Source organism: Anoplopoma fimbria, chromosome 9 (assembly GCF_027596085.1).
Source record: "Anoplopoma fimbria isolate UVic2021 breed Golden Eagle Sablefish chromosome 9, Afim_UVic_2022, whole genome shotgun sequence".
NCBI classification, from domain to species: domain Eukaryota; kingdom Metazoa; phylum Chordata; class Actinopteri; order Perciformes; family Anoplopomatidae; genus Anoplopoma; species Anoplopoma fimbria.
In genome coordinates this window covers 204653-228643 of record NC_072457.1, presented here as the reverse complement: position 1 = coordinate 228643, position 23991 = coordinate 204653, and the positions used below count along the sequence as shown (strand labels likewise).

Genomic DNA, 23991 nt, shown 5'->3' with positions numbered 1-23991 from the left:
CTCCTCTGAACGAACATCTGGACAAAGTTCAGATCAGGAACCCGTCCAGAGAAGAATCCAGATGTTCCTCCCCCTCTGTCCCCTCTGTCCCCTCTGTCTCTTCTGTCTCCTCTGTCTCTTCTGTCTCTCTGTCTCCTCTGTCTCCTCTGTCTCCTCTGTCTCTCTGTCCCCTCTGTCTCCTCTGTCTGTCTCTGTCCTCTGTCCCCTCTGTCTCTTCTGTCCCCTCTGTCCTCTGTCCCCTCTGTCTCTTCTGTCTCCTCTGTCTCATCTGTCTCCTCTGTCTCTTCTGTCCTCTGTCTCCTCTGTCTCCTCTTCTCCTCTGTCTCTCTGTCTCCTCTGTCTCCCCTCTGTCTCTTCTGTCTCCTCTGTCTGTCCTCTGTCTGTCTCCTCTGTCTCCTCTGTCCCCTCTGTCCTCTGTCCCCTCTGTCTCCTCTGTCTCTTCTGTCTCTTCTGTCTCTTCTCCTCTGTCTCCTCTGTCTCTGTCCTCTGTCTGTCCCCTCTGTCTCCCTCTGTCTCTTCTGTCTCCTCTGTCCCTCTGTCCTCTGTCTCCTCTGTCTGTCCCTCTGTCTCTGTCCCCTCTGTCCCCTCTGTCTCTCTGTCTCTGTCTCCTCTGTCTCCTCTCCCCTCTGTCTCCTTCTGTCTCCTCTGTCTCCTCTGTCTCTGTCTCTTCTGTCTGTCTCTTCTGTCTCCTCTGTCCCTCTGTCTCTGTCTGTCTCCTCTGTCTGTCCTCTCCTCTGTCTCCTCTCTCTGTCTCCTCTGTCCCCTCTGTCTCCTCTCTGTCTCTGTCCCCTCTGTCTCCTCTGTCCCCTCTCTCCCCTCTGTCTGTCCCTCTGTCCCCTCTGTCTCTTCTGTCTCTGTCTCCTCTGTCTCCCTCTGTCTCCTCTGTCTCCTCTGTCTCCTCTGTCCCCTCTGTCCCTCTGTCTCCTCTGTCTGTCCTCTTCTCTGTCTGTCTCTTCTGTCCCCTCTGTCTCTCTGTCTCTTCTGTCCCCTCTGTCTCTGTCTCTTCTGTCTCTTCCTCTGTCTGTCCCTCTGTCTCTTCTGTCCCCTCTGTCCCTCTGTCTCTTCTGTCTGTCCTCTGTCTGTCCTCTGTCTCTTCTGTCTCCTCTGTCCTCTGTCCCCTCTGTCTGTCTCTCTGTCTCCTCTGTCTGTCCTCTGTCCCCTCTGTCTCCTCTGTCTCCTCTGTCTCTTCTGTCTCCTCTGTCTCCTCTGTCTCTTCTGTCTCTTCTCTGTCTCTTCTGTCTCTTCTGTCCCTCTGTCTGTCCCTCTGTCTCTCTGTTCTGTCTGTCCCCTCTGTCTCTGTCTCCTCTGTCTCTGTCTCCTCTGTCTCCTCTGTCTGTCTCTTCTGTCCTCTTCTGTCTCCTCTGTCTCCTCTGTCCCTCCCTCTGTCTCTTCTGTCTCTCTCTGTCTCTTCTGTCTGTCCTCTGTCTCCTCTGTCTCTTCTGTCTCCTCTGTCTCCTCTGTCTCCTCTGTCTCCTCTGTCTCCTCTGTCTCCTCTGTCTGTCCCTCTGTCTGTCCTCTGTCTCCTCTGTCCCTCTGTCTCTTCTGTCTCCTCTCTCCTCTGTCTCCTCTGTCCCTCTGTCTCTTCTGTCTGTCTGTCTCTCCCCTCTGTCTGTCTCCTCTGTCCTCTGTCTCCTCTGTCTCTTCTGTCTCCTCTGTCCCTCTGTCCCTTCTGTCTCCTCTGTCTCCTCTGTCTCCTCTGTCTCTTCTCTGTCCCCTCTGTCTCCTCTGTCCCCTCTGTCTCCTCTGTCTCTGTCTCCTCTGTCTGTCTCTTCTGTCTCCTCTGTCTCATCTGTCCCCTCTGTCTCTTCTGTCCTCTCTGTCTCCTCTGTCTCATCTGTCTCCTCTGTCTCTTCTGTCTCTTCTGTCTCTTCTGTCTCCTCTGTCTCATCTGTCTCCTCTGTCTCTTCTGTCCTCTCTGTCTCCTCTGTCTCTCCTCTGTCTCTCTCTGTCTCTCTGTCTCCTTCTGTCTCTTCTGTCTCCTCTGTCCCTCTGTCTCCTCTGTCTCCTCTGTCTCTTCTGTCTGTCTCTGTCTCTTCTCCCTCTGTCCCCTCTGTCCCTTCTGTCTCCTCTGTCTCCCTCTGTCTCCTCTGTCCCTCTGTCCTCTGTCTCCTCTGTCCCCTCTGTCTCCTCTGTCTCTTCTGTCCTCTCTGTCTCCTCTGTCCCTTCTGTCTCCTCTGTCTCTTCTGTCCCCTCTGTCCCCTCTGTCTCCTCTGTCCCTTCTGTCCCCTCTGTCTCCTCTGTCTCTTCTGTCCTCTCTGTCTCCTCTGTCCCTCTGTCTGTCTCCTCTGTCCCTCTGTCTCTGTCTCTCTGTCTCCTCTGTCTCTGTCCCCTCTGTCCTCTGTGTCTCTGTCCTCTGTCTCTCTCCTCTGTCTCCTCTGTCTCCTCTGTCTCCTCTGTCTCCTCTGTCTCCTCTGTCTCCTCTGTCTCTCTGTCCTCTGTCTCCTCCTCTCTGTCTCCTCTGTCTCCTCTGTCTCTTCTGTCTCCTCTGTCTCTCCTCTGTCTCTCTCTGTCTTCTGTCTCCTCTGTCTCCTCTGTCTCCTCTGTCCCCTCTGTCTCTTCTGTCCTCTGTCTGTCTCTGTCCTCTGTCCTCTGTCTCTTCTGTCCTCTGTCTCCTCTGTCTCTTCTCCTCTGTCCCCTCTGTCTCTGTCTCCTCTGTCTCTTCTGTCTGTCTGTCTTCTGTCTCTCTGTCTCCTCTGTCTCTTCTCCTCTGTCTCCTCTGTCTGTCTCTCTGTCCTCTGTCTGTCTCTTCTGTCCTCCTCTGTCTCTTCTGTCTGTCCCTCTGTCTCTCTGTCCCTCTGTCTGTCTCCTCTGTCCTCTGTCTCCTCTGTCTCTTCTGTCCTCTGTCTCTCTCTGTCCCTCTGTCTCTTCTGTCCTCTGTCTGTCTTCTGTCTCCTCTGTCTTCCTTCTGTCTCTTCTGTCCCTTCTGTCTCTTCTGTCTCCTCTGTCTCTTCTGTCTGTCCTTCTGTCTCCTCTGTCTGTCTGTTCTGTCCTCTTCTGTCTCCTCTCTTCTGTCTCTCTGTCCCCTCTGTCTGTCCTCTGTCTCCTCTGTCTCCTCTGTCCTGTCTCTTCTGTCTGTCCCCTCTGTCTGTCTGTCCCTCTGTCTCCTCTGTCCCTCTGTCCCCTCTGTCTCCTCTGTCCTCTGTCTCTCTGTCTCCTCTGTCCCCTCTGTCTTCTGTCTCCTCTGTCTCCTCTGTCTCCTCTGTCTCCTCTGTCCCTCCTCTGTCTGTCTCCTCTGTCTCCTCTGTCCTCTGTCCCCTCTGTCTGTCTCCTCTGTCTCCTCTGTCTGTCCTCTGTCTCTTCTGTCTCCTCTGTCTCTTCTGTCTCTTCTCTGTCTTCTGTCTGTCTTCTGTCTCTTCTGTCCCTCTGTCTCCTTCTGTCTCCTCTGTCCCCTCTGTCCCCTCTGTCTCCTCTGTCTCCTCTGTCTCCTTCTGTCTTCTGTCTCCTCTGTCCCCTCTGTCTCCTCTGTCCCCTCTGTCCCTTCTGTCCTCTGTCCCCTCTGTCTCCTCTGTCTGTCCTTCTGTCTCTTCTGTCTCCTCTGTCCCCTCTGTCTCCTCTGTCTCCTCTGTCCCTTCTGTCTCTTCTGTCTCTTCTGTCTCCTCTGTCTCCTCTGTCTCCTCCTCTGTCTCCTCTGTCTGTCCTCTGTCTCCTCTGTCTCCTCTGTCTCCTCTGTCTCCTCTGTCTCCTCTGTCTCTTCTGTCTCTTCTGTCTCCTCTGTCTCCTCTGTCTCTTCTGTCCCCTCTGTCTCCTCTGTCTCTTCTGTCTCCTCTGTCTCCTCTGTCTCTGTCCTCTGTCTCTGTCTCTCTGTCTCCTCTGTCTCCTCTGTCTCCTCTGTCCCCTCTGTCCCTTCTGTCTCCTCTGTCCCCTCTGTCTCCTGTTCTGTCTCTTCTGTCCTCTGTCCCCTCTGTCTCCTCTGTCTCCTCTGTCCTCTGTCTCTGTCTCTTCTGTCTCCTCTGTCTCTCCTCTGTCTGTCTCTTCCCTCTGTCTGTCCCTCTGTCTGTCCTCTGTCCCTTCTGTCTCTCTCTGTCTCCTCTGTCCCCTCTGTCTCCTCTGTCTGTCTCCTCTGTCTCTGTCTCTTCTGTCTCCTCTGTCTCATCTGTCTCCTCTGTCTCTTCTGTCTCTTCTGTCTCCTCTGTCTCCTCTGTCCCATCTGTCTCCTCTGTCTCTTCTGTCCTCTCTGTCTCCTCTGTCTCATCTGTCTCCTCTGTCCCCTCTGTCTCCTCTGTCAGCAGGGGGAGACAGAGGGTGGTCTCTGTCAGCCTTTCTGTCTTTTTTCTGTCTGCACCCCAGTGTAAAATATGATTAAAAACGACACTCTGCTCCTCTGTCAAATGTCTGTTTATTTCTGTCAGAGCATAATACAACTGTCTGTCTCCTCTGCACCTTTAAAAACACAGGTTTCTGTCTCACAAAACCTCTGTCTCATTCTGTCCCTCTGTCTCCTCTGTCTCCTCTGTCCTCTCTGTCTCTTCCTGTCTCTCTCTGTCTCTTCTGTCTCCTCTGCCGCAATTGAGAGAGAGAGGGAGAGAGAGGGTGTGACTCACAATCAATGAGAGTCTCCTCTGTCCCTTCTGTCCCCTCTGTCTCCTCTGTCAGCAGGGGGAGACAGAGGGGTGGTCTACAGGATCAGCTGGTTCCTGTAGACCACCAGAGAAACTGGAATACTTTATAAAGAAAATACATTTTATTACCAGTAGAGAACTTTAAAGACTTTTTGTTTCATTTTGAGACTTTTTTCTTTACATCATTTTTTAAAAACATCTTTATAGTTTATTAAATATGTTGTACTGTTTTTATTTCAGGTGAGCTGACGGCTGCAGATCTCTCCTGATGATAATAGAAATAGAAATGCTCTTATTTTGAAATGCAGCACATTTAAGGGACTTTAATAAACTTCTTTTAAACTTCTTTTGACTTTAATGACACTTTATAGACTTCAATAAGGATCAGAACTCTTTGGAACACTTTTCCAGGAGAGGTGTTCTGTTGAGGCTCAGGTACAGGTGTGTCTCTGATGTTCAGGTGAACAGGGTTCTCCAGACCTGGAACCCTCTGAAGGATCTGGAGCCAGCTCTCTGAGTCCGCTTCTCCTCTGTGTTTCCTGCTCCTGGGACTGGAGCAGATGTTCTCTCTGTAGGCTCAGATTTAAAGGCGGACCGGAGGACCGGGAGGAGGACCGGGAGGAGGACCGGGAGGCGGACCGGGAGGAGGACCGGGAGGAGGACCGGGAGGAGGACCGGGGAGGAGGACCGGGAGGAGGACCGGGGAGGAGGACCGGGAGGAGGACCGGGAGGGGACCGGGAGGAGGACCGGGAGGCCCCTCCTCCGGGCGGAGGTCTGACGCTCTCTGAGAGGAGGGTGTGTGAAGAAGAATCTGCGTCTTCTCTTCTTCTCGTCGTCTTCTTCTCTTCTTCTTCTTCTTCTCATCATGTCGGGCGTGGCGTCCACCCTGGCTAAGAAGCGGGCCCTGGCTGCGGGCTTCGGCACCAACGCCAGCGCGGTCCCGTACCTGAACCAGGACTTCTCGTCGCTGCGGGCCCAGAGCCGCTCCTCCGGGAGCCTCTTCACCGACAGCACGTTCCCCGCAGGGCCCGACGCACTGGGCTTCAACGAGCTGGGCCGCAGCTCACACAAGGTCCGCGGGGTCACCTGGAAGCGGCCCACGGTAAGAACCGGGACCGGGACCGGGTCCGGATCTGGATCAGGATCAGGGTCTGGATCAGGATGTGGATCAGGGTGTGGATCTGGGTGGGTTAGTTTGGATTAGTGGGAGGAGTTGTGTGGGTGTGGGTGTGTGTGTGTGTGTGTGTGTGTGTGTGTGTGTGTGTGTGTGTGTCTGTGTGTGTGTGTGTGTGTGTGTGTGTGTGTGTGTGTGTGTGTGTGTGTGTGTGTGTGTGTGTGTGTGTGTGTGTGTGTGTGTGTGTGTGTGTGTGTGTGTGTGTGTGTGTGTGTGTGTGTGTTGTGTGTGTGTGTGTGTGTGTGTGTGTGTGTGTGTGTGTGTGTGTGTGTGTGTGTGTGTGTGTGTGTGTGTGTGTGTGTGTGTGTGTGTGTGTGTGTGTGTGTGTGTGTGTGTGTGTGTGTGTGTGTGTGTGTGTGTGTGTGTGTGTGTGTGTGTGTGTGTGTGTGTGTGTGTGTGTGTGTGTGTGTGTGTGTGTGTGTGTGTGTGTGTGTGTGTGTGTGTGTGTGTGTGTGTGTGTGTGTGTGTGTGTGTGTGTGTGTGTGTGTGTGTGTGTGTGTGTGTGTGTGTGTGTGGGGGGTTGTTGGCGACTCATCGCTGCTCCGCCCAGATGAAGAAAACAAAATCTGTTTATTACGGAAATATTATACAGATGTTATATAGAGATTATATACAAATACACACACACACACACACACACACACACACACACACACACACACACACACACACACACACACACACACAGAGATATATGGATGTTGCATGAATGTTAGGTAGAGTCTGATGGTGAATGATATGTAATATACTACTGACTGTAAGTCACTTTGGATAAAAGTGTCTGCTACATGACTGTAATGTAATGTAATACACACACACACACACACACACACACACACACACACACACACACACACACACACACACACACAGAGAGAGAGAGGAAATATGAAGCAGGAAGTCAGAAATAGTTAAAGTTAATGAATGTTGAGGTTCCTCTTTCTAAAGATTACAAACGTTCTACATGTTCTGTCAGAACTTTCAGCTCTGTGTTAAGGAACATCAAAGATATTACATTATAAAGATATTTACATATTTCTGTGGAAAACTACTCAGCAGAAATACCACATAGTTCAATTCTTAAAATCCATATTATGATAGAGGTTATAAAAAGCTGCCGTACCGTCTCATTCTATTGTGTTCAGTGTTATTGAGATATGTTCAGGTGTGTACTGCAGTAATACACACATACATAGTAGTAGTAGTAGTAGTACTATAAGCATTATTGTTTTACTGCATTATTAATATTATATTATACTCTGATGAAACCTTTCTGTATTTGCTTTACTTCGTGAATTCATGACTCTGCAGAGTTTTAAAGTAACATGAAGTATTTGAGGAATATTTGAGGAGGATCCAGTGACTCATCAGAGATCCTGAATTCCAGAGAGTTGAGTCACTCCCTCTCATAAACAGAGCTGCTTCACAGGGAGGAGAGGAGGAGACGTCACATGATGCTCATTCAAACATATTTTAATAAGATATTATAAAACACAAACACACACTGAAGCTGTTCACTGATACACCAACAGTTTATGTTTAAATACACCGAAAGGTACTTGGTTGTACACAGAGTACTCTGTCCTCGTGCAGATGTGTCACTCTGAATGTTTTCAGAAGATGGAAGTTAAGAGGAAGAGGAGGAAGAGAAGGAGGAGGAGGAGGAGAAGAAGGAGGAGGAGGAGGAGGACGAGGGGGAAGAGGAAGGAGAGGAAGGAGAGGAGGAAGAGGAAGGAGAGGAAGGAGGGAGGGGGAGAGGAAGGAGGAAAGGAGGAGGAGGAGAGGAAGGAGAGGAGGAAGAGGAAGAGGAAGGGAGAAGGGAGGAGGAGAGGAAGGAGAGGAAGGAGAGGAGGAGAGGGAGAGGAGGAGGAGGAGGGAGGAGGAGAGGAAGAGGAAGGAGAGGAAGGGGATGAGGAACTTTATAGGAGAGGAATATTTAAAATACAGGTTAAAGGAGGAGAGGAGGAAGAGGAAGGAGAGGAGGAAGAGGAAGGAGAGATGCCTGAAGAACTTTATAGACTGATGAAAATAATATTTAAAATACAGTTAAAGCTGCTGTTGATATTCTGTAGTGAGTGTACGAAGTAAAGATACTGACAGTGTGTGAGTATTACTGACAGTATGTGAGTATTACTGACAGTATTACTGACACTATGTGAGTATTACTGACAGTATGTGATTATTACTGACAGTATGTGATTATTACTGACAGTGTGTGAGTATTACTGACAGTATGTGATTATTACTGACAGTATGTGAGTATTACTGACAGTATGTGATTATTACTGACAGTATGTGATTATTACTGACACTGTGATTATTACTGACAGTATGTGAGTATTACTGACAGTGTGTGATTATTACTGACAGTATGTGAGTATTACTGACAGTATGTGATTATTACTGACAGTATGTGATTATTACTGACAGTATGTGAGTATTACTGACAGTATGTGAGTATTACTGACAGTATGTGAGTATTACTGACAGTATGTGATTATTACTGACAGTATTACTGACAGTATGTGAGTATTACTGACAGTATGTGAGTATTACTGACAGTATGTGAGTATTACTGACAGTATGTGAGTATTACTGACAGTATGTGATTATTACTGACAGTATGTGATTATTACTGACAGTATGTGAGTATTACTGACAATATGTGATTATTACTGACATGTGAGTATTACTGACAGTATGTGATTATTACTGACAGTGTGTGATTATTACTGACAGTATGTGATTATTACTGACAGTGTGTGAGTATTACTGACAGTATGTGATTATTACAGTATGTGAGTATTACTGACAGTATGTGAGTATTACTGACAGTGTGTGAGTATTACTGACAGTATGTGAGTATTACTGACAGTATGTGAGTATTACTGACAGTATGTGAGTATTACTGACAGTATGTGAGTATTACTGACAGTATGTGAGTATTACTGACAGTATGTGATTATTACTGACAGTATGTGAGTATTACTGACAGTATGTGATTATTACTGACAGTATGTGAGTATTACTGACAATATGTGATTATTACTGACAGTATGTGAGTATTACTGACAGTATGTGATTATTACTGACAGTATGTGATTATTACTGACAGTGTGTGAGTATTACTGACAATATGTGAGTATTACTGACAATATGTGAGTATTACTGACAGTATGTGAGTATTACTGACAGTATGTGATTATTACTGACAGTATGTGATTATTACTGACAGTATGTGATTATTACTGACAGTATGTGAGTATTACTGACAGTATGTGAGTATTACTGACAGTATGTGATTATTACTGACAGTATGTGAGTATTACTGACAGTATGTGAGTATTACTGACAGTATGTGATTATTACTGACAGTATGTGAGTATTACTGACATTATGTGAGTATAATTAACAGTATGTGAGTTTTACTGACGGTATGTGAGTATTACTGACAATATGTGAGTATTACTGACATTATGTGAGTATTACTGACATTATGTGAGTATTACTGACAGTATGTGAGTATTACTGACAATATGTGATTATTACTGACAGTATGTGAGTATTACTGACAGTATGTGAGTATTACTGACGGTATGTGATTATTACTGACGGTATGTGATTATTACTGACAGTATGTGAGTATAATTAACAGTATGTGAGTATTACTGACGGTATGTGATTATTACTGACAGTATGTGATTATTACTGACAGTATGTGAGTATTACTGACAATATGTGATTATTACTGACAGTATGTGAGTATTACTGACATTATGTGAGTATAATTAACAGTATGTGAGTTTTACTGACGGTATGTGATTATTACTGACAGTATGTGAGTATTACTGACAATATGTGAGTATTACTGACAGTATGTGAGTATTACTGACAGTATGTGAGTATTACTGACAGTATGTGATTATTACTGACAATATGTGATTATTACTGACAGTATGTGATTATTACTGACAGTATGTGAGTATTACTGACAGTATGTGAGTATTACTGACAGTATGTGATTATTACTGACAGTATGTGAGTATTACTGACAGTATGTGAGTATTACTGACAGTATGTGATTATTACTGACAGTGTGTGATTATTACTGACACTATGTGAGTATTACTGACGGTATGTGAGTATTACTGACAATATGTGAGTATTACTGACATTATGTGAGTATTACTGACATTATGTGAGTATAATTAACAGTATGTGAGTATTACTGACAATATGTGATTATTACTGACACTGTGTGAGTATTACTGACAGTATGTGAGTATTACTGACAGTATGTGATTATTACTGACAGTATGTGATTATTACTGACAGTATGTGAGTATTACTGACAGTATGTGAGTATTACTGACAGTATGTGAGTATTACTGACAGTATGTGAGTATTACTGACAGTATGTGAGTATTACTGACAGTATGTGAGTATTACTGACAGTATGTGAGTATTACTGACAGTATGTGAGTATTACTGACAGTGTGTGAGTATTACTGACAGTATGTGAGTATTACTGACAATAGTATTGTGAGTATGTAGTATTACTGACAGTATGTGAGTATTACTGACAGTATGTGAGTATTATTAACAGTATGTGAGTATTACTGACAGTATGTGAGTATTACTGACAGTATGTGAGTATAATTAACAGTGTGTGAGTATTACTGACAGTATGTGAGTATTACTGACAATATGTGAGTATTACTGACAGTATGTGAGTATTACTGACAGTATGTGAGTATTACTGACAGTATGTGAGTATTACTGACAGTATGTGAGTATTACTGACAGTATGTGAGTATAATTAACAGTATGTGAGTATAATTAATAGTCCGCTTATATCTTCAGTGTTCCTGATCCGTTCTTGTCTCTGGCCCTTCAGGAACTGGTCTCTAATCCTGAGTTCATTCTGGGCGGAGCCACCAGAACCGACATCTGCCAAGGCGCTCTAGGTGAGTTATCCTTACTGTCCCTGAACACACCATAGAACAAATAATGTCACACTGTCCCAGAAAACACCACAGAATCACAACTTTCAGACTGTCCCTGACTGCACCACAGCCCCCAGACTATTAGACTGTCCCTGAATGCACCACAGCCCCCAGACTATTAGACTGTCCCTGAACACACCACAGCCTCAGACAGTCCTTCATGAAGGGAACTGAAACTGTAATCTGTGCTCCCTTCAAAGACACAGACTCTGTTGATAGAAACAGTAGTTTTTCCTCTCAGGTCACAGAGTGCTGCTGCCTCCATCAGGTGGTTTGTTTGTGTTGTTGTGAGACTTTGGTGTGTCTGAACTAGTTTTACAGATTCTGGATTTTACTTGAGGCAGGAGGAAATGAACCTTTAAGAGTTATTATCATTTCATATATACTATAACTGTCTAAAAACAGTCTTTATTCAAAGCAGAGTATTTTATAGAACATCATGACTTCACATCAGAACCAACAGAACGAACCGTGTTTACAGCAGAACATTTTCTGACCTGAGAACTTAATGAGAACGAGGATCTGCAGTAATGAGAGGGAGCTGGCTGAGCAGGAAGAGGCCAGCTATTGTTAGAGAGCCAGAGACAAACATCAGAGACGGGGGGGGGGGCAGAAATGTGTTGCCAGCCAATGAGGACACACCCTGAACACACACACACACACACACACACACACACACACACACACACACACACACACACACACACACACACACACACACACACACACACACACACACAGCCTCTGGGTGTGTGGTGGGTGACTCACCAGCATACCGTGCCTTCATTAGACCACAGACTCTGTTGTTTGGTAACTTTTCAGTAGAGATTCGTTTCTACATGTAGAAGTAAAGTTTGTCAGTGCAGGAATTTAGTTCAGAGTGAGACCTCTCAGCTACAACGACCACAGTTATATTGCAGCAAATATCTGTGTTGAGAAAGTACAGAAGAGTCTGCAGGCGGTTGTTGCTTCATGAATACACTCATCAGGGTCTGATCCTCCTCAGAACTCCAGGAAGAGTTCTTCTGTCTCTGTTCTTCTGGAGTCACATTTGTCTTCATCAGACAGCTGTTACAACATCTCACTCTGTTACAAAGTCTCACTCTGTTACAGTTACAAAGTCTCACTCTGTTACAACATCTCACTCTGTTACAAAGTCTCACTCTGTTACAAAGTCTCACTCTGTTACAACATCTCACTCTGTTACAAAGTCTCACTCTGTTACAACATCTCACTCTGTTACAAAGTCTCACTCTGTTACAAAGTCTCACTCTGTTACAAAGTCTCACTCTGTTACAACATCTCACTCTGTTACAAAGTCTCACTCTGTTACAACATCTCACTCTGTTACAAAGTCTCACTCTGTTACAACATCTCACTCTGTTACAACATCTCACTCTGTTACAACATCTCACTCTGTTACAAAGTCTCACTCTGTTACAAACGTCTCACTCTGTTACAAAGTCTCACTCTGTTACAACATCTCACTCTGTTACAAAGTCTCACTCTGTTACAACGTCTCACTCTGTTACAACATCTCACTCTGTTACAAAGTCTCACTCTGTTACAACGTCTCACTCTGTTAAGAGTCTGTTTGAGCAGACAATGCTTCCTCTGCAAAAATCAAGTTTTAGGGCAAAGTGTACTGTTTAATATATAAAATATAATATACAGCATACTGTATGATATATAATATATAGCACACAGTGTGGTGTATGATATATAACAATATTTTGGGAGGGAAACAGTGTGATGCTTACTTTCTATAAAAGATTCTGATCAAGCGTGATAAAAAGAAAAAGTCTTACAGAGGGTGGAGGTCGGGGCTGATGGACGGTCAACAAACACATGACTTTAACCCAGGAGACGACTGTTCATGTCACGTTTGAAAGCAAACCACCTTTTTCCTAAACTGAACCAAGTAGTTTTCGTTTCACAACATTAAACAGAACGTTAACGTTCTCAAAAAAACGTTTGTATAGCGCCACCCTCAGGACAAACGTTACATCTTCGTCTCCACCACACGGTTCAGACTGAGGAACAGATACATCTTCAGGATGTTGTTTGTAAAGACCTCAGTGGTCCGTCAGCTTGTGTTTTGTTTTCTCGTCCGTCCAGGTGACTGCTGGCTGTTGGCAGCCATCGCCTCTCTGACGCTGAACGAGTTTGTGATGGCCCGAGTCGTCCCCACCGACCAGGGCTTCGGTGACGACTACGCCGGCATCTTTCACTTCCAGGTAACAAAACGTGACATTAGTGACTTTAGTCTATGTCAACTACATAAACACCCAGTCAGTATCGACTTTATTAAAGGTTACTTATATTTATGATGGAGGTCATATTCGGAGTCTTAAAGATTTGGACTTATTAAAAGTTAGTTTTAGTATTTCTAAAAAACACTGCAGGTTTAAACAAAACAGAATAAATAAGTGAGTGAATCATCACCATTCAGGAAGACTTTCATCAGAGTCTCCTCTTCTGTCCCGTCTCAGTTCTGGCAGTTTGGTGAGTGGGTTGACGTTGTGATCGACGACCGTCTGCCGGTCAAAGACGGAGAGCTGCTGTTCGTCCACTCGGCGGAGGGGAGGGAGTTCTGGAGCGCCCTGCTGGAGAAGGCCTACGCCAAGTAAGACCCACCAGGGATTCAACCCGACAACCTTATGTTCACAAACCACTGCTGGTGGAGGAGGCCAAGGGAGGGAACTCTATGTCCGTACCTCTAACCCTGACCCTCTGCTGGCTTCACTTCTGTCAGTAACAACTACTCTGTAGTCACGGAGTTAATATCAGAACACGGTCACTTTAGTGATCCTCTTCCTCTGTTTGTTTGTTTGTTCTCACCTGTTGGCTTGATTCCAGCCTAGAATCATGTGACCGTGTCTCTTAACCAGGTGGACTTCTTCCCCTTGTTTGTCAAAACCAAGAATATTGTCCATTGTTAGATTATTTATTAAAGGTTAAGCAGGACCTCAGGGACCAGCTCCAGGTCTGAGGTGTCAGGTATTCTGGTCCTTCTGTGGTTAACGTGACACATTAAAGAGTGTGGATTCCCTTCAGAATACATGATAAACCTTTTACTCTATTTAAAGCAGGAAGCTCATGAACTGTAAGGTATGATCTTTCTGAACAGTAAAGAAGTGTGTCGTCTGCGTACGTGTGGAGTTGTTTCCACCACAAACAGCTTGCTGTTCTTCCTCTTTAAGTCCTGCTGTGTTCGTCACAGAGTCAACGGCTGCTATGAGGCCTTGTCTGGCGGTTCCACCACCGAGGGCTTTGAGGATTTCACCGGAGGCATCGCAGAGAACTTTGACCTCCAACGCCCCCCCCCGAACCTGTTCCAGATCATCAAGAAGGCCCTGGAGGCCGGAGCACTGCTGGGCTGCTCCATCGACGTGAGTCACCTCCATGATGTTCATCAACGTAGAACACGGGTTCCCTCTGGTTTTAGAACGTTGTGTTTATTGTGTTCCTCACAGGATCTCACATGTTTTAAATTTAATGAACAGAAACTTTGAGATCGAACCAAACCAGCTGACTGCAGTTTCTTCACTGAGATCAACTTACCATATTGTTTATGAATATTTACTTATGATGAAAACAAAACTAATATCTGCTGAACTGATAAAAGAAAGAGAAAGGCTTGTTTAATTTTTGGAGCTTGGACGATGATGATGATGATGATGATGATGATGATGATGATGATGATGATGATGAGGACGATGGTCATGATGATGGTGATGATGATGATGGTGATGAAGATGATGACAATGATGGTGATGATGATGATGATGATGATGAGGATGATGATGATGATGATGATGATGGTGATGATGATGATGGTGATGAAGATGATGATGATGGATGATGATGGTGATGATGATGATGATGATGATGATGATGATGGTGATGATGAGGACGATGATGATGGTGATGATGATGATGGTGATGAGGATGATGATGATGGTGAGGACGATGATGATGGTGATGATGATGATGAGGATGATGATGATGGTGATGGTGATGAGGATGATGATGATGATGGTGAGGATGAGGACGATGATGATGATGATGATGATGATGATGATGGTGATAAAAATCACCTGTTGTTGCAGATCACCAGCGCCGCAGACTCGGAGGCCGTCACCCGTCAGAAGCTGGTGAAAGGCCATGCCTACTCGCTGACCGGCGCTGTGGAGGTGATGTCACTTCCTGCAGATAAAAGGAGCAGAAGAAGAGTTGAAACCAGAGCAGAATTAAAACGTTGTGTTTGTGTCCAGGTGAACTATCGAGGCCGGATGGAGAAGCTGGTGAGAGTCAGGAACCCCTGGGGTCAGGTGGAGTGGACCGGAGCCTGGAGCGACGGGTGAACAAACCAAGCACATACATATATTTATATATACATAGATTTGTGTGTATGTATATATATATATATATATATATATTTATAATTTATAAGTATATATATCGTTTGTCAAAAACAAGAATATTATCCAGTGTTGTTGTCCTTATAAATTGTGCTATATATATATATATATATATATATATATATATATATATATATATATATATATATATATGTATATATATACATATATACATATAAACTGTATATGTGTATGTATCAAAATACATATATATTTACAAAATACACATGTATATATATGAAAAAACTGCAGTGTATTCGGTCTCACTGGGGACCAGCAGACGATGGTTTCCTTTCTTCTTGTTATTATTATTAATATGTTCCTACAGATCGTCTGAGTGGAACTACGTTCAGGGAGACTGTCCCCATGCCAAGGCAGAGGACGGAGAGTTCTGGTGGGTAGTAACCATGGTAACGTGGTGATGTTGGTGTTTGTAGCTGCAGAGTGAGAGCTCCTCTCTTTCCTATCTCTGCAGGATGTCTTTCAGCGAGTTCTCGCGTCACTACAACCGTGTCGAGGTGTGCACTCTGACCCCCGACACCATCGACGACGACTCCGTCAAACACTGGAGCGTCAGCAAGTTCGACGGCACCTGGAGGAGAGGATCCACCGCCGGAGGCTGCAGGAACAACCCCTGTGAGTACTGGGTTTAGTACCAGAGACCCGGTCCAGGTGGACCCCTCTGAGAGGAGGGAGGTTCTTTAGGCTCCTAATGCTGACTGTCCCTCTGCAGACACGTTCTGGATGAACCCTCAGTTTGTGATCAAGCTGGACGAGGAGGACGACGACCCGGATGATGGAGAGGTGGGCTGCAGCTTCGTGGTCGGTCTGATCCAGAAGAACCGCCGGAAGCTCCGTAAAGTAGGAGAGGACATGCACACCGTGGGCTTCGCCATCTATGAGGTGAGAAGCCACGACGCTAAAGATCAGATGAAGATGTAAAGAGAGACGGATTCAGCCTCCAGTAACTTTTGTCTCGTCTTATGTTTTTCTTTAGGTTCCAAAACAGGTGAGTTCTGTCCGCCGACAACACCTGCAGGTCAAAGGTCAAACTCCTCCCACTTTTTAAATGAATCGCTTTAATAAAGAAGTGAAGCTTTGCCGTGTTTCCGTGGTGATGATCATGTAATGATAATACCGGTGGTGTTGCATGTTCTAATTGATCGATCAGTAACCGATAAGAGTTGAGTTGAAAATCGTTCTTTTCTTCAGCCTGGATTTCAGGAAATCAAATAGGAAATGTCTTTTCAGGCATTAAAGAAATGGTTTGTGACAAAACATTACTGAAACCAACCAGCTTCAACAGAGTCAGGCTAGCTGTTCCCCCCGTTTACAGTCTTTATGCTAAGCTAAGCTAACCAGCTGTTGTGTGTTGTACAGACTTCAATCTGAACTTGTAACTCTCAGAGAGGATTTATCTGAATGTTGAAGTGTCCCTTTAAGGAAGTCCCTGTTAATCTGCTGACCCTCAGAGCTCAGACGTCAGAGGGTCCTTAAAAGCACCACCAGAGAGCTTTTTTAAATGCATTCATATAAAACACCTGGTGTCGGTGACTTCAGCACAAAAGCAAAGAAGACTGAAGAAAATCAAGACAAAATGTTCAGTTTAATAATGTTATTACTCAGCTTCTTACTAAAGAAATCATAGAAACGACCTGAAACATGCAAAAAACAAAAGTGATGTTAAGGTGATTCTCATTGGCTGAGCCAGCTTCCCAGTTGTCTGATTGGATGTTGTCCCCTCAGTTCTACGGGCAGAAGCAGGTGCACCTGGATAAGAACTTCTTCCTGACTCACGCTCAGACGGCGAAGTCAGAAACCTTCATCAACCTGCGTGAGGTCAGCACGCGCTTCAAGATGCCGCCTGGCGAGTACCTGATCGTCCCGTCCACCTTCGAACCGCACCTCAACGGAGACTTCTGCATCCGGGTGTTCTCCGAGAAGCAGACCGAGACCATGTAAGACCCCTTCCTGTCCCAGTCTCAGGTCCACGGTCTGTCCTATGGTCCTCAAACGCCTCTTTATTCTTATCACTTTGTGTTCTTACTGTTCTTTCTCTGTCCTGTCAGACCGTGTGACGACCCCATCAGCGCTGACCTAGAAGACGTGAGTACATCTGGATTTGTAATTTTACTGTCTGATCCAACAACAGAATTCTTTAAATCAAGTTATAAATGATGTGAACATTTAAATAAAGTTGACGTTATGAATCTGAATTATAGATATACTATGAATTCAGCGGTTGAGTCATAGAACCTAGGGTCAGCATTAACAAAGGTATTTTAGTTTATAAAGCAGTTTAAGTGTCAAGCACCCCAAGTCTGATGTTGAGTTCATACAGGCACATGCTAAATTGAGAGTTCAACCATTAAGTGACCTTTAGTTCCTGAACGTAGTCTCTGGAAGAAGTTTATTAGCTCAGATTGTGTAGTTGTTGTTTTTACCACATATCAGTTTCATCATCTTTCTGTGTATGTTTGCTACAATGAAAAGTCATTCATTCAACAGATTCATTGATTTTCAGTCGGTTATGTAGAAAAATATAAAAACCTCCTGTGTTTTTACTGTTTGAACTTTACTGTGTAAATAAGGTTTATTGTTAATGTTGTTACTGTTGCCGTGGTGATTGTGTCCAGGAGACGGTGTCGGATGAAGGGGTGGACGCAGGATTCAGAGGGCTCTTCACCAAACTCGCTGGAGACGTAAGTATTACATCACTTCCTGTGTGGTGGGGTCCAATCATAGCATAGTCCTGGCTGATCCATCGGTCCTCCTCAAACTGTTGTGTTTCAGGACATGGAGATCTCTGCGGTGGAGCTGAGGACCATCATGAACAAGATCGTCGCCAAACGTGAGTTGAACTACTCACCTGTTAACCTGATCACATGTTCACCTGACCACCTGTATTATGGGGAGGACAGTGATTTGTTTAACTTCCTCTCCGTCTCTTCTTCTTCACAGGAACTGACATAAAGACTGACGGCTTCGGTTTGGAGACCTCCAGGATCATGGTGAACCTGATGGACGTATCCTTTAGAAGCTGAGGAGCTAACAAACAGGAACTTGTGTTTGTTTGTGAAACTTTGTTTAAACTTCTGTTTAAAGTGGCTGTGAAACAATAAGGGAAACAGACATTATTATTATTATATTGTTATATTTTCTTAAATGTATCTGTTCCTTTAAAAGCATTTCTCAGTGTGAAATATCTATTTTAAAAGAGCACTAAGTTCTCAGTGTTCATGTTTGTTTCCTCCACACTGCAAACACATGCACGTTAACTGTCCAGGTGAAGACAGAACATCTGTCCTCTACAGATGTTTCATCTGATTGTAAGTCTTAAAGTATTTCCCCATGGAGACAACAGGAAGTCAAAGGGAATAAAACGAGCCCCGTCACATTTTTTAAGTAAACACAAACCAGAGAGACCGAGAAGACATCAGACCTCCGTCCCTCACGTCCTCTGAGAAACAAACCAATGAATCTCATCATGAGACACAAACTACCAGGATTAAATCTTAACTGCTGAGCAGGACAGCGGCAACGGGAAGCTCGGCCTCGGAGAGTTCGCCACCCTCTGGAAGAAGGTGCAGAGATATCTGGTAAGACCTGTGTGACCTTTGACCTTTACACCCAAACACCTGAACTCACCTAAAGACAAAGATCAACAGCAGCTGTGTCTGTGTCTGTGTCTGCAGACCATCTACAAGAAGAACGACACTGATAACTCAGGGACGATGAGCACTCCAGAGATGAGAGTGGCCTTCAAAGACGCAGGTCAGTTTCTTCTTCTTCCTCTTCTCCTTTTCCTTCTTCTTCTTTTTCTTCTTCTACATCTTCTTCTTCTACTTGTACTTGTACTTTTACTCTCTGATAGAACATATTGTGGCATCAGATGTACAGAACGTCTAAAAGCTGAGACGTGCAGAGATGCTGTTTCTTTTCCTACTTGTAAGAAACAACTTTTAAATTATTTGAATGTCAGAAATTCATGATATCTGTGACTCAGAAATACAACTAGGGATTGCTGTGATCAGTCCGTGTTCAAGGACTGACTTCGCTTACTTTACAAACTTTTTAATCCTACTTGAAGTTTAGAGAACTGGTTAGTTTCATCTGGCTTAATCGATAGATATAACTGGGTATCATCTGCATAACAATGAAAGTTTACTGAGTGTTTTCTGATAATATTCCCTAAAGGAAGCATATATAAGGTGAATAAAACTGGTCTAAGGACAGACCCTTGTGGAACTCCGTGACTGACCCTGGTTTTCATCGAGCTTTCATTGTTTACATATACAAACTGAGATCGGTCTGATAAATACGACTTAAACCAGCTGAGTGGGTTTCTGTACACTCTGACAAAAGCCACCCCCTCGGCCTGTGCCTCCAGGAATATGAGTATTAATATAACTTGGAGGAGTTGATTCATTAAGGCTAACGTACTCTTCATGACACAGCCAGGTTTCAGTAAGACAAAATAAATCAATATGATTATCTGATATTAAATCATTTACAAGTACACCCTTAGATGACAGAGATCTAATATTTAAGAGTCCACATTTAACTGTCCTGTTTTAATGCACTGTTGCATTGGTTGCCTTAACTTTTATTAAGTTATTTTGTATAACTCCTCTTCTGTTGACTTTAGATAATTGAAGTGGCCGTGGGGCAGACACAGTCTCTATAGGGTTCTACTGGTTTCTACTTGGTGGGTAACTGCTCTAATGGAAGCGCAGAGAAGTGTGAAAGACTGTGACTCTGCTTCCTGGTCTGAACTCTGGGTTGTCATGGATACGGTTCACTAATAAACTGGGTCAGATTTCTAGATATGAGATCCGCTCCATCCAAAGTGGGATGAATGCCATCTATATTAACAATAATAATAACAAGAAGTAACGATAACATTCAACAACATTACTGTATTTATATAATCCTCAGCCAGCAGTTATAAATATGATTAAGTGGATTAAATGTGACTATGAACCCTGGTAACACGTTTCTCACAATAACCAGAGTTGGTTTCTCAGTGTTGTGTCGCTGAGGGTGGAGAGCCTGGAAACAGGAAGTGGTTGGCGGTAAACCAGGGCCTCCTGGTGCCCTTTTTTCTCTTTATGTCCATCCTCATTCGTTCTGCTGAGGAACCGTTGAACATGTTTGTGTTTCAGGGCTGAATGTGAGTCACAGTGATTCCCCGCTGACTCACTGGGGAGGAAATGAATGATTGTTTTCCTGCTGTGCTGAAGGCTACTCCTCCCAGACACTTTATCACCGGCTCACACTTTCAAAATAAAATGCTTTTCCTGCTGAGGAGGAGGAAGAGCTTCTTCTTCTTCTTGTTTCTCTCCTGTGATTTACTCTGTGTTCCTCTCTCTGAATTAATGTCCTGACTGTATTCTGTGTGTTTCTCTGCTGCTGTCTGGACTCTCATCACTTTTCTGTCAGTAGACTGATGGTGAAGGTACGTTACGTCCTGCTGGACAAGCTGTGTTAGCTTCTTTAGCTGTGTTAGCTTCTTTAGCTGTGTTAGCTTCATTAGCTGTGTTAGCTTCATTAGCTGTGTTAGCTTATTTAGCTGTGTTGCTTCTTTAGCTGTGTTAGCTTCATTAGCTGTGTTAGCTTCATTAGCTGTGTTAGCTTCTTTAGCTGTGTTAGCTTAATTAGCTGTGTTAGCTTCTTTAGCTGTGTTAGCTTCATTAGCTGTGTTAGCTTCATTAGCTGTGTTAGCTTCATTAGCTGTGTTAGCTTATTTAGCTGTGTTAGCTTCATTAGCTGTGTTAGCTTCTTTAGCTGTGTTAGCTTCATTAGCTGTGTTAGCAGTGTTAGCTTCCTTAGCAGTGTTAGCTGCATTAGCAGTGTTAGCTTCTTTAGCTGTGTTAGCTTTATTAGCAGTATAAGCAGTGTTAGCTTCCTTAGCAGTGTTAGCTTCATTAGCAGTGTTAGCTTCTTTAGCTGTGTTAGCTTTATTAGCCATGCAAGCTTTATTAGCAGTATAAGCAGTGTTAGCTTCCTTAGCAGTGTTAGCTTCATTAGCAGTGTGAGCTTCTTTAGCAGTGTTAGCTTCATTAGCTGTATTAACAGTGTTAGTTTTATTAGCAGTGTTATGGCGTTAACAGTTTAAGGAGTCTTCGCTAATAGCTTCGTAAACTGTGGAAGTAGTGTTAGCTTAGTTAGCAGTGTTAGCTTCTTTAGTAGTTTTAGTAGTGTTAGCTTAGTTAGCAGTGTTAGCTTCTTTAGTAGTGTTAGCTTAGTTAGCAGTGTTAGTTTCGTTAGCAGTGTTAGCTTTGTAAGCAGTGTTAGCTTCGTTAGCAGTGTTAGCTTTAACAGTATTAGTAAAAAAATGCTAACACAACTAGGAAAGTGTTTCTTTTCTTTTCATTATTAATATGAATTAACTTTCTTTAACGTACTCTTATTTGTTTATTTGTATACTATATGTTATTGTACATTTTCATATTTCTATTTTTAAATGATGTCTTGTATTATTGCACTGTATATACTGGTGTAGAGCGTTAGCTTCTTAACGTTCCCACTGGAGCGTTAGCCTGATACTGACCATGTGCTCTCCTCCTCCAGGTTTCACTCTCAACAACGCCATCTACCAGCTGCTGGTGGCTCGATACTCCGACCCCGACATGACCATCGACTTCGACAACTTCGTGGGCTGTCTGATGAGGCTGGAGATGATGTTCAGTGAGTTTGTTTTCAGCTTTCAAACGTTTGAGAGTGAAGGAAAAGCTCCACGTCTGTCTCTTTAAAGGTCCCGGTGGACTCCTGCATGGAAGTCAGGTGACTTAAACTTTAAGTCACCTGACTTCACGTTTCAGTTAACGTACGATCACAGAGCTTCACATCATTTAGCGGTGAGCTGAAGCTAACGATAACGTGCTGAGGACACTGAAAACAAAGTTAAATCAGTTCATGTTCATATTCTGGGTCAGATATGGGTGAATTCAGTAACCATGGCAACGGGTTTTGAACCGACAACATGAATCCTCAGTGGCTCTGGCTCATGGGCACTGTAGTATTTAGACCTGCCTGCAAAACATGACGAGGCAGAAGCAAAATCTAAATCATTCCTTTTTTAGGTTCTTAAAATGTATCTATTGTTTGCTAACGTAGATCTAATGCGCTAACGTAGCTATCTAATGCGCTAACGTAGCTATCTAATGAGCTAGCGTAGCTAACTGACGTGTGCCTCTTCTTCCCCCTCAGAGATCTTTAAGAAGCTTGACGCTCACGACAGCGGATCCATCGAGCTCGACTTCAACCAGGTGAGAACAACACGTTCTGTTTAACACATTCAGGGTCTGGAGAACCAGAACCTGGTCCAGACCCAGAACCCACCAGCTGACCTGGTGTCTCTGTCTTCCTCCTGCAGTGGTTGAACTTCGCTATGATCTGAGCCGTCGCTCCGTGTTCTCCCGGAGCTTCAGTGATCAGAACGCCATAATCCTCTTCCTGTTACTCCTGTTCACATCATCTATCTCTACCTGACCGAGTCCGTGTTAAGTCAATAAAGTTATCCACACCGTGGTTCTGTTCTGTGTTCTTTAAACTGTGATGCATCACCTGGTCTCACATGATAAACAATCACTGAAACTCAGAATTCCGTTGATTCATTCACTTTCCTCACATTTCACATGAACAGGATCGAGTCCTGCACTTCATCATCACATTATCACAAAAGAGTCAAAGAATTTCTCTGAACATTAATTTAACATCAAGTCAGGAGTCAAAAGAAAAGATTTATCATCTAAATAAATGTACAAATTGAGAGAATATCATTTGTGATCAACTCAAAAGTGTCTCTAACATTTTGAATACAGAAACTAATAAACAGCCAATATTCAGACACTAATAATCATCTTTAGTTACAGCATGGTTCTGGTTCTAACTAGGACTCTGCTGACAAGTCCTTTACTTCCTGTCATGGTCTTTAGAACCCGTCCTAGAACCCAGGAGGTCCTGGGAGTCCAATCATCCACTCTAACAATCAGGTCTCATTTCACTCCTTATTTGTATGATGTAAGTTATTATCTGATCCATCTGCTCCAGAAAAACTGTTGGTTTTGAGTAGAGGCAGATGATCATGAGTGAAAGGTTCCACATCATAAAAGGTTCCACATCATTAAAGGTTCCACATCATAAAGGTTCCACATCATACAAGGTTCCACATCATAAAAGGTTCCACATCATACAAGGTTCCACATCATAAAAGGTTCCACATCATAAAGGGTTCCACATCATTAAAGGTTCCACATCATTAAAGGTTCCACATCAGTTCCACATCATTAAAGGTTCCACATCATACAAGGTTCCACATCATACAAGGTTCCACATCATTAAAGCTTCCACATCATAAAGGGTTCCACATCATACAAGGTTCCACATCATTAAAGGTTCCACGTCATTAAAGGTTCCACATCATTAAAGGTTCCACATCATACAAGGTTCCACATCATAAAAGGTGTCACATCATTAAAGGTTCCACATCATACAAGGTTCCACATCATTAAAGGTTCCACATCATACAAGGTTCCACATCATACAAGGTTCCACATCATAAAAGGTTCCACGTCATTAAAGGTTCCGCATCATACAAGGTTCCACATCATAAAAGGTTCCACATCATTAAAGGTTCCACATCATACAAGGTTCCACGTCATTAAAGGTTCCACCTCATAAAAGGTTCCACATCATTAAAGGTTCCACATCATACAAGGTTCCACATCATTAAAGGTTCCACATCATTAAAGGTTCCACATCATACAAGGTTCCACATCATAAAAGGTTCCACGTCATTAAAGGTTCCACATCATTAAAGGTT

The 23991-nt window shown here is 44.0% G+C and overlaps 1 protein-coding gene across 1 annotated transcript; it reads left to right on the top strand.

Moving 5' to 3' along the window:
- The first annotated feature begins 5335 nt into the window (after positions 1–5335).
- On the top strand, positions 5336–22697 carry LOC129095695 (calpain-2 catalytic subunit-like). Its single transcript, XM_054604239.1, has 21 exons — positions 5336–5662; positions 10632–10701; positions 12859–12977; positions 13233–13366; positions 13964–14132; positions 14853–14936; positions 15018–15103; positions 15493–15558; positions 15640–15800; positions 15898–16067; positions 16162–16173; positions 16911–17122; positions 17234–17270; positions 17801–17866; positions 17958–18015; positions 18126–18190; positions 18695–18763; positions 18860–18938; positions 21738–21854; positions 22377–22435; positions 22543–22697. The coding sequence occupies exons 1-21, from the start codon at positions 5426–5428 to the stop codon at positions 22564–22566; spliced, it is 2094 nt and encodes a 697-aa protein (XP_054460214.1). The 5' UTR covers positions 5336–5425; the 3' UTR covers positions 22567–22697.
- Positions 22698–23991: the final 1294 nt, after the last annotated feature.